This window comes from Phyllostomus hastatus, unplaced genomic scaffold (genome assembly GCF_019186645.2).
Source record: "Phyllostomus hastatus isolate PE091 unplaced genomic scaffold, TTU_PhHast_1.1 phas_scaffold_501, whole genome shotgun sequence".
In the NCBI taxonomy this organism is placed as follows: Eukaryota; Metazoa; Chordata; class Mammalia; order Chiroptera; family Phyllostomidae; genus Phyllostomus; species Phyllostomus hastatus.
The window spans coordinates 65,329,016-65,339,104 of NW_025334033.1; the positions used below are offsets into that span (position 1 = coordinate 65,329,016).

The following is a 10,089-nucleotide window of genomic DNA, read 5'->3' on the forward strand; positions in this document are numbered from 1 at the left end:
GGTTTCCATGGAAACCTTTTTGTCGTCTGCACCTCGAGCTTCTTGGAGCCCAACGGCAGAGCTGGGACCCGGGCCCCAGGCCGGCTGGGTCCGGGCGGAGCCTGGACCTTCTCTGGGCTCTGCCCTGTTCAGGGCTCCGGCCCGATCCTGCTCCTTGCTGGTGCCCGCTCACTCAGGTTAAGGCCCCCGGTACTTGAGACACATTCCGAAAAGTGGACTAAAGGAAGCTGGGCCGTCCAGGGCATCTTATTTGCATCTCAATGTGACACCAAGGACTACGTCACTGCCCGTGGTCCTTCCCCAAATGGCTTGAGGGGCAGCCAGATGTCACCCACCCACCCAGCTGCCCCAGCATCAGCCAGGGAAGCCGAGGCTCACAGGTCGTTGGAGAGAGAACAGCTCAAAGGTCCATAGTTCAGGGGAAAATGTGCAATTGGGTTTCTAGCCCAAGGGGAGGGGGTCTGGTCCCACCCCCTGCCACCCTTGCCCCGGGATGCACTGACTTTGAAGGCCAGAGTGGGATGTCTCCATGGGCCCCATCACAGAACCCTGCCACTTAAAGCTGGAAGGCTCTGGAAGACCAGGGAGTCCAGGGCTGCAAACGAGGCCCTGGGCAGGATCCAGGCCCCAGGTGGGTCTTGTCTGGCTGCAGGTAACTGAGTCTTTCCAGCTTCCCATGCCCCCATTGGCCCCCACGTCAGCTGGGAAGCAGCTTTGCTTCGTGAAGATCCTGGAGCTAATGCTCCTGGTCCGGCCCAATGCTTCACTTTGCAGGAAGGGAGGTGAACCTGGGCGAGAGGGGAGACAAAACCCGAGAGGGGGACCAGACCCACTAAGGGGTTCCCCTGAGCCTCAGGGAGGAGCAGCAGGTGCCAGGCAAACTTCAGTGCATGACGGAATCGAGAAGGGGTGGGGCCTCTCGGGGTCCCCAAGGAGGGCACGGTGAGTTCCTTCGGGGGGAGGGAGGGAGGCCAGCTCACCGTGTGCTTTCTCCCCGTGCCAGGGCCCCGCGCTGCCCTCACGGGTCTGTTTATTAATAATTACCTCACAGAGCAGGAGGCAGGCAGCGCGGACAGACGTTTCTTCCATCTCCCGGGGCTTGACAAACCCACGTCGCGTTCCTGGGCCACCTCTGGAGTGGGGACACCTGCACGGGGACCGACCACGCCAGGATCGACCGTGCCGACGTGAGTAACCCCCTGGGGGCCGCCGCGGAGACTCCCGAGGGAGGAGCGGGGGGCCCCGGACGTCCAGTGCCGTGTCGAGGTGAGAACCCCACGCCTGTAGGAACATGTCACAGGAGTGCGTTAGAACTTTTACCTGAGCCAAACAGACATCTGGACACAGGTCTCAGCAAGCTGAGAGGGATGTTCCTGAGAAGGACAGTGGGCAGCGTCTTTGGTGCGAGGCTTGCTTAAGGCAAAGAGAAACCTCCCCTAAAGAAGTTGTGTCCCCGGGACAGGACTGCCCGCCACCACCTGCCCAGTGAGGAATTCACGGTCACCCCCCCCTACTTTCTGTCACGGGACTTGTCAGTGTAATCACAGCAGCTTTCTTTGCCCACAGCTAACACTGGGGAAGTCCTGGGGAGATGGGGACAATTGGTCACCCTCCCTAGTGGTGACAAACCCTAAGGCTAAAGGGACCCCTACATGTAGGCACCAACCCTCTCACTGCCCCGGTGGGGCAGCTAGTGCCCAGACCCCGAGACAGACCGCCCCCCCCTCCCCCCCGCAAAGGCTGCCCACAGCCCGGGACCAGGACTCCTGCCTCCCAATCCAGCTGCCGTGCAGAGTCCTGCAGAGGGGAATCCTGGGTCCCCTCACCGGACAGCTCCCGAGAAGTGTCCGCGAGCTGGGGCAGGGGGAGAAGTCATGGGGGATTGCTGGAAAGCCAAGTCGGGGGGTGGCGTGCCGAGCCATGAACAAAGGGGTGCCAGGTGTGTTTTCCAGCGGCTGCGTGGGGAGCAGAGAGTAGGGCCAGCCGGGGAGCTACTTCAGGGGTCTGGGCTGCGGGGCTGCTGGCCATGGCCCGTGGGTCAAGTCTGGCCTACCGCCTACTTTTGACGTGCCCGTGAGCTAAGAGTAGGAGACATACGATATAAATATAAAAGGTGTAAATGGTTGGGAAAAATCAGAAGAAGGGCATTACTTGGTGATGCACCAAAAGTAAATGGAATTCGGGCTTCGGGGCCCGTACGTCCACGTGCCTGCGACGCAGCCACGACCCTCGCGCACGTCTCGCCTGTGGCCAGTTTGCAGCTGGCACCGCAGCGCCGAGGAGACGCAGCCGTGACGCTGTGGCCCACGAAGCCAAGATGTGGGCCCTCCGGCCCCTTCCAGGAGAAGGTTCCTGACTGTTGCTCTGGGTGGAAGGTGCTGGAGACCCGGAGAGGGTGGTGGCAGCGAGGGGCTGAGCAGCGGAAGGAAGAAGCTGTGAGGTGTGCCGGTGGGCTGGGGTGGGGCACGAAGGCCAGACAGCTGTCAGAGATAACGGCTGGGTTTGGCGGCTGAGAGCCAGACAACGGGGGGGCCACCACATGGGGCAGAGCAGGTTCGGTGGCAAAAATCAAGCATCCCGCTTTGGACAGGTGGATCTCATTAGGAGAGGGAACCCTGTGACCTTGACCAAATCGTTTATCTGACACCCGTGGCTCATCATTGTGGAGGGATAAGAGTCCCAGGTCCTCTGACCTCCACCTGGGTAAGAGGATGGAACAAATTAGCATACTATTAGCATGGCATACAAATCAGCCTGACTTTGTAAACCATAAAGCACACCATGGAGGTGTGTGGAGTAGACGCTAAAATAACCTTTGGCGATTAGCTCCCTGGGTGCAGTGAGTCGCTGGACTAAGGTGAAAATCTCACATGGTAGAAGGCACCCAAGGTGGCGAGTCCAGAGACGTGTCCCATCTCAGATAGGAACCCCTGGGGGACTCGGCCATGTCACTCCGGGACCCTCTGTGATCACTGCCATGCAGAGCTCACGAAGATGGGAAATGGGATGGTGGGCGCACGAAGCAGCATCACCACACACGTGGAGGGCACTGGGTGTTTGTCAGTCTGTCCCGAGTCAGTCTGTGGGAGTCAGTCTGACTCCCATGTACAGGAGTCGGCGGGGCCCTGCCCCCGGTCTGACTTCTCAGCAGTGTTGGGTGTTCTGTGGAGGGAGCTTCCTGGATGCTCTCTTTCCTCCTGCAGACCGGAGATCACAGAGAATGCCCCTCGCCGACCACCTGCTCCTCCTCCTCGTCGGACTACTGGCCCTTTCTCACGATGGCCGAAGTCAAACCGCTGAGCACCAGCAGGAGGATCAGGGCACAGACGAGGGCTCCCCCAGCCTCAGGATCGCCCCCAGCAACACAGACTTTGCCCTCAGCTTCTACCACCTGGTCGCTTCCCAAAGCCCCAAGGGCAACGTCTTCTTCTCCCCACTGAGCATCTCCGCCGCCTACGCCATGCTGTCCCTGGGGGCCCGTGCCGACACCTGGGCCCAGATCCTCGAGGGTCTGGGCTTCAACCTCACCGAAGTGCCCGAGTCCGACATCCACCGGGGCTTCCAGCACCTGCTGCTCACTCTCAACCTCCCGGATGACAAGCTGGAGACCCGCGTGGGCAGCGCCCTGTTCCTGGGCCGGGACCTGCAGCCCCTTCCCAGCTTCCTCAACGACACCACAGCCTTCTACGGGGCCAAGGTCTTTCACGCCGACTTCCTCGACTCGGAGGGCACAGCCCAGCTCATCAACAACCACGTCAGGGAGGAGACCCGAGGGAAGATCGAAAACGTGGTCAGCAGGATCACCCCCGAGGTCGTGATGGTGCTGGTGAATTACATTTACTTCAAAGGTAAGAGCCAGCGTGTCGGCACGTCCCGTTTCTTCTCTACCCCCCGCTGATTCATTGACGAATTACATATTTTTAATAAAGGAAAGCAGATGGTTTGGGTCCGATTGTCTCCAATACCCCTTAGAAGATCTATTGTTAGTGTCAGGTCTTTAAGACTGTGTAGTGTTGAGGTTCCCGTCTCTTCATAAGTTTACACACATTTTCTTACTTGTTCTCTTGATAACAGTCATTTGTGAGATGCCTCCTATGACTCGACCTGCTCACTTTATACCAAAGCTCTGCCGTTTCCCACCGTGTAAACAGGGCAGGTGGTTTTCTGGAAGTAGGGAGAGTGAGAGTTGCTGTTTCAAAGTTCCGTTTTGAGGATCAAATGCTGTCCCGTGTCTGTATGCACCTTAGAAGACGGCCCAGAGAGGTCAGCAAACTGCAGCCCCCGGGCCCGTCTGATGGGTCACCGGTCTCTGTCGAAAAGTTTCCTTGGCACGCAGGCATGCCCACTGATTTCTGCACGGCCCCTGGCTGCCTCGCGCACACGGGGAAGCAGTGGCCACAGAGACAGAAGGACCGGCAAAGCCGAGAGTATTTACTTTCTGACCCTTTGCGAAGGGTGTTTGTGTGACTCCTCATGCACTTGAGTGTGCAAGTGCACACTCAAAAAACAAATACAGTAATTGTAATTACTCTAATGACAACGTTATCATCTTGAAAACCTTTAAGAACACACAAAAGTATAAAAAAGAAAGTAAACATTGCCTACAATTCTATTGCCCAGAGGCAACCAATGTGGACGTTTTGGCATGATTCCAGTCTCTGGTTCACACACGTGTATTAACACAGCGGAAATCTCAGTGTGTGGAGCGTTTCGCACCGTGCGTGTCAGTGAGGTGCCATCAGGGGAGCAAAGCCACCAGGAGCGTAAAGGACACGGAGACAGGAAAGAGACCTTGCCTGCCTGTGGGAGGGGCTGGGAACTGAAGGTCTGGAGGAAGAGGGAGGTTGGGGGAGGGGCAGAGGAGAAGTCACCAGTGCAGGTGACGACGTAGAGCTGATCGAGAACCTACAGACCAGGCACACCCAGCCTCCAGAGGGGTCCCCTTTTGAGGGAGCTGGTGGAGAGACTTGGGCTGGGCATGAGGTGGTGGCCCGGGGACACTACGAGTCGGCAGAGCTAGAGTCGGGACAACGAACTTGGAGGAGGGCGTGGACGAGCTGGGGTGCACGGGGCTTCTCCAGGTCTGACCGTTGTCCAGTCTGCCCATGAGGACCACTGGGGAGCAGGGGCTGCTCACCGCGACCTCCCGTCTCCCGCTGGTGGCCAGCTCGCACCAGAATCTGCAGAGAGCAAGTTCTGGGGAAAAATCCCAGATTAACAATCCAGCCAAACTGGTCATCACTTGCGTTGTACGTGAGGAATTTTCACGCACCGTTGAAAGCTTTTTTTAAAAAAGAACCTTTTAAATTCTGCAATTGCTGTAAATTCACAGGAAGTTGCAAAAGCAGAACAGAGAGCTCCTGTGTACCTTTCACCCAGAGTCCCCTGGGGGACACCTTGCGTAACTGTAGGACATCAGCAAAACCAGGTCATTGACACTGGTACAAGCTGCAGGCTTCATTCAGGTTTTACTAGCTGTGTGCATGCACTCATGTGTGTGTGCATGCACTCATGTGTGTGTGCATGCACGTGTGTGTGTGTGTGTGTGTGTGTGTGTGGTTTGATGGTCTGGAAAACTTTATTTAGAGCTCATGTTACTGGCTGCACAATGTTATACTGACTCTGCTCCTTTTGAAACATGATTTAAATATATTATATACACCACCACCCCACCCAAAGCTGCGGTCAGAAAGAATAAAGATTCCGGGTGCTCCCTTCCCGAAAGAGACCTGGCTCCAGCTGGGTTAGGGGCCTCGGCATAAGAAAGAGGGGTTCTCGCCCTGGCTGGCGTAGCTCAGTGGATTGAGCGCAGGCTGGGAACTAAAGTGTCCCAGGTTCGATTCCCAGCCAGGGTACATTCCTGGGTTGCAGGCCATAACCCCCAGCAACCGCACATTGATGTCTGTCTGTCTGTCTGTCTGTCTCCCTCCCTCCCTCCCTTCCCTCTCTAAAAAAAAAAATAAATAAATAAATAAAATCTTTAAAAAAAAAAAGAAAGAGGGGTGCTCCAGAGAGAGAAGGGGGGCAGACAGCGCTGCCCTCTGCCGCGTGCCCGTGCTCTGGTGGGGGGTAAGCTCAGCCCCGAGACCCCGAGGCCGGCCACTCTGAGAGCAATGGGACGATGGTGGCTCACGTTCAAGAACGCAGAGCACCTGGCAGAATCCAAGCCGACGCTGCGCAGGGTCGCTGTGGGTCAGGTGACCCCGAGAGATGTTAAAGCAGACTTAAAGAAAGACCAAGTGAGCCACGTTCCTGAAAAGGACGGTAAAAATGTCCCTTCTGCCCCCAATTAATCTACACATTGAATGCAATCCCAGTCAAAATCCCGACAGGTTTTTTTCCCCCTCGTTGGTGGCAGCTGACAAGCTGAGTGTAGAATGTGTACGACAGTGCAAAGGGCCAACAATAGCTCGGACGGGAAACCTTGCCTGCCCGAGTGCAGGACGTATTCTTAGTCTACAGTAACTTAGACCGTGTGGTGCGAAGGGACCTATGGGGCAGAGTCGAGCGAGGCCAGAAACCGCCCCATGAGTACATACGGACATTGATATTTGTCAAAGCTGGCATGGAGGAGCATTGCGGAAGGATGGATTTAAAAACAAAAAATGGGTGCCGGGACAGTTAGGTGCCCATATGGGGAGAACTACGGGCTGGGCTGCCAATTGTAAATCCTTGCTCCGGGTGGAACACGGGCAAAAGGCAAGGAGAGCAAGGCTTTGAAAAGCTGCCGCAGGAGGGCGTCTGCGCCGGCGTGGGGTGGGGAAAACCTTCCTGAGCGAGTTCCCCCGACGGGAGACGTCAGTCACCCTGAAGGAAAACACCGACAGGCTCACCGCGTTCGGGGGGTCCAATCGCCGGCAAACGAGAGTGACAAGGCCAGTCAGCAAGAGAGAGACTGTGTGTGTAGCGCTCGGGACCGGTGGGCAGCCAGTGTCTGGAAAGCCCCCCTCCAACCGCTGAGAAGCAGCCCCGCGGACACCCGGGCTTCAGGCAAAGTGCACTGGCGCCGAACTAAACACAAAGGACGTCTCGTTGGCCAATAAACACGGGAAAGGTTACCCGGCCTGCTTTGCAGCCAAGAAATGGCACGTCAAAACCACAGGGAGCTCACATCTGCACGGCCAGGTGGGCCAGAAACGAGAAGCATAGCGATGTTAGGGGATTGGCGAGGACATGGCACCCCCTGCTGATGTCCTGTGCTAGCTCCCCCTTTTACCTCTCAGTGAGCCCGGGGTGGGGTCCACCCCCAGGCGCAGCGGGTGGTAAACCATATTAATAAACTGTGCACGCTGAGGCCGAGGCACTGGGAGGGTGAGGGTTTGGGGCCGCTTGGAGGAGTTGCGCCCCCTGCCGGAGGGCTGGCTTGCGGGTCCACTGCCTGCCTGCCCCTTCTTTCCTTCCTCACTTCAGGTCTGTGGGAAAAACCATTCAGCCAGTCGAAGAGCTACCCCCAAGACTTCCACGTGGACGAGAAGACGGTGGTCCAGGTGCCGATGATGTTTCAAGACAGGAACTACCACTGGTACCTTCACGACAGGTACCTGCCCTGCTCCGTGCTCCGGATGGACTACCATGGCCACGCCAGGGCCCTGTTCATCCTCCCCGACAAAGGGAAAATGAAGCAGGTGGAGGAGGTTCTGACGCCGGAGATGCTGACCCGCTGGAACAGCCTGCTGCAGAAGAGGTAACCGGCGCCCCGCGGTGCTGCGTGGGCGGGGCTGCCTGCCCATCGAGTGGACCCTTCCGGCCAGAGCCCGTGTCCGGAGTAGGGGGTGGGCGCCAAATTCTGAAAGAGTTCTTATTTGCTCTGAGACTTCCCGTGGGTTTGCTTAAATCATAAACTCACCCATTGCATCCAAAATATGATTTTGCCCTCCTCACTGAAAGACAAGCGGACTAGGAGTTAAGCGATGATGCTCGAATGCACAAGCCTTGGGGGAGGTGACCCCAGACCTTGCTGGGTCCACTCCTGTACAACGGCCGGCCGGGGCATCGAGGGGCACGAGAACAATCCATCCTCCCACCCCAGCGAACACCAAGGAAGTGTCCCTTCACCCTGGAGCTGGGAGTGGGGGGCACAGTCCCCCGCCACCTGTGAGGAAAGGACTCCTCCGCCTGAGGCCCTAGGTGGATGGGAAATTCCCCTAATTCCTGGGGCACGGGGATGTCGATCCATCCGGTCGCGGTCGAGAAGGAGTGAAAACCATGGGGCCCAGCAAAGGCGAAGGCGAGACCGCCCCAGGGGGAGGGAGGTTCCCGGGAGGGCAGTGCCGGGGGCAGCGGAGCCTGGCCTCCGGCCACTGGGGGCGCCACGCTGAAGGACGGGGTGAGCGAGCCGCTGGGTGCTTGGGGCGGCGCGCGGGTGGGGCGGGCCCGGCCAGGGAGGGCGGCCCGGCCTGCCTGCGACCCCAGGACCCCAGCTGGGTGTCCGTCCGGCGTCTGAACCCGATGCCTCTTTCAGGTCTTTCTACAAGAAGCTCGAGTTGTATTTCCCCAAGTTCTCCATTTCCGGCTCCTACGACTTAGACGAGATCCTGCCCCAGCTGGGCATCAGGGACCTGTTTTCGAGGGAGGCTAACCTCTCCGGCATCACCACTCAGCAGAACATGCTGGTGTCCAAGGTAAGTCCTCGGTGGCCCTCGACACCGAGCGACCTGCGGGGGCACTTCTGCCCCCCGGGGGCTGCTGGGCCCTGGATCCTCCCCCTGCCCCCACGTGGTCCCGGGGCCCGAGTCCGTCCCATCACCCACAGGCATGCCGAGGCACAAACCAACCCACCGCATGCTGCGGGTGGCGCTCGGTGCTGGGGACACAGTGTCCACCCAGTCCCTGTCCTCAGAAGCACTCCCAGTCGGGTTGGGGTGCCACTTCATAGAGCATGGCCATGGAGAGTGACAGGTTCAATGCCAGAAACGGGAAGGATACAGGTGAGGCTGGGCTGGGGGTGTGTGTCAGGCAGACTCAGACGAGAGAAAGGGGCCAATGACCTCAGCTGAGTAAGACAGAGTGCGCTGGTGGGCGGAGCCTTGGGTTTGACGTTGTGACGGTTTGATCGCCAGTGCTGCCTCTCATGACATCAGAGAGTTACCTCGTCTCTGAATCGGTTTTTCTCTTAGGGTGGTTTTGAACAGTAGAAAGAGCGCCAGGGACATAGTAAGTGCTCAGTGAACGATCGTTTTCTTTACTGTATTACTAAGAGGTCGCTCAGCTCAACAAGCCACCCAGTGTAGAAATTCCCGCTGGGAGGTCCCCAAGTGGCTCTGCGTGCAACGGCCACAGGACTGATCCACAGGGACCTCGGGGTCCCCAGTCTTCCCTCAGCTCCCACCCGCGTTCCCTTGGAAGTAACGCTCGTAATCTGCCTCACAGAGTTTCCACAAGGCCGTCCTGGAAGTGGATGAAGCCGGCACCCAGGCCGCGGCGGCCACCAGAGTCTCTACCACCTTCCTCTCCGCCTCACGCAATCCCTACATCCTCCGGTTCAACCGGCCCTTCTTCGTGGTGATCTTCTCCACCAGCACCCAGAGCATCCTCTTTCTGGGCAAGGTGGTCAACCCCATGGAGTCATAGCCTGCCCAGAGCCGCAGGTGCAGGAGCCGTGGCTGGGTGCAGCCCCGCATCTGGGCTGGGGGGTGCGGAAGATGCCAAGAGTCCAGGCAGGAGCTGTCGGTGACGGGAGGGGTGGGGGGGGGTTGGTACCAGATGGGCGTGGATGGACACTCAGCTCCCCAGGGCTGTGCAACCTCGGGCCCCTCGTGTGATCTCTTTGAGCGAGTTTCCACCCTGGAGAACAGGAGGCGCCCTCCAGGGTGGTTGTGTGAATTAAACTGATGGCTGTGAGGAGCCTGGTTTGGCACCTCGTCTGTAGTAAATGCTCAGTAAATTCGTGCCTTTCCCCCCCCCCGAGGGGCTGGTCCTGCACTCCCCTGGCACCCCTGGTCGCAGACACAGGGGCGAGGCCCTCTGAGTTCTGCAGGGGAGCGGGGAGCTATCTGTGGAAGAAGGAGGCAGAGTGGGTGCCTTGCTCCAGAGTGGGGCTCAGAAGGCCTTGGCAGGGAGACCACCAAGCAAGGACCACTGCAGCGACCT

General features: G+C 58.4%; 1 protein-coding gene across 2 annotated transcripts; it reads left to right on the forward strand.

Annotated features, from left to right (window-relative positions):
- The first annotated feature begins 514 nt into the window (after positions 1-514).
- On the forward strand, positions 515-9,856 carry SERPINA4 (serpin family A member 4). 2 transcript variants are annotated; one of them, XM_045823900.1, is made up of 6 exons: positions 515-631; positions 1,052-1,187; positions 3,204-3,848; positions 7,411-7,684; positions 8,462-8,621; positions 9,370-9,856. In XM_045823900.1, exons 1-6 carry the CDS (start codon positions 530-532, stop codon positions 9,568-9,570), a joined length of 1,518 nt encoding a protein of 505 aa, XP_045679856.1. In that variant the 5' UTR covers positions 515-529; the 3' UTR covers positions 9,571-9,856. The 2 variants fall into 2 exon arrangements, with proteins under 2 accessions (XP_045679856.1, XP_045679857.1); XM_045823901.1 differs by lacking the exon at positions 515-631 and having other exon boundaries at positions 1,113-1,266.
- Positions 9,857-10,089: the final 233 nt, after the last annotated feature.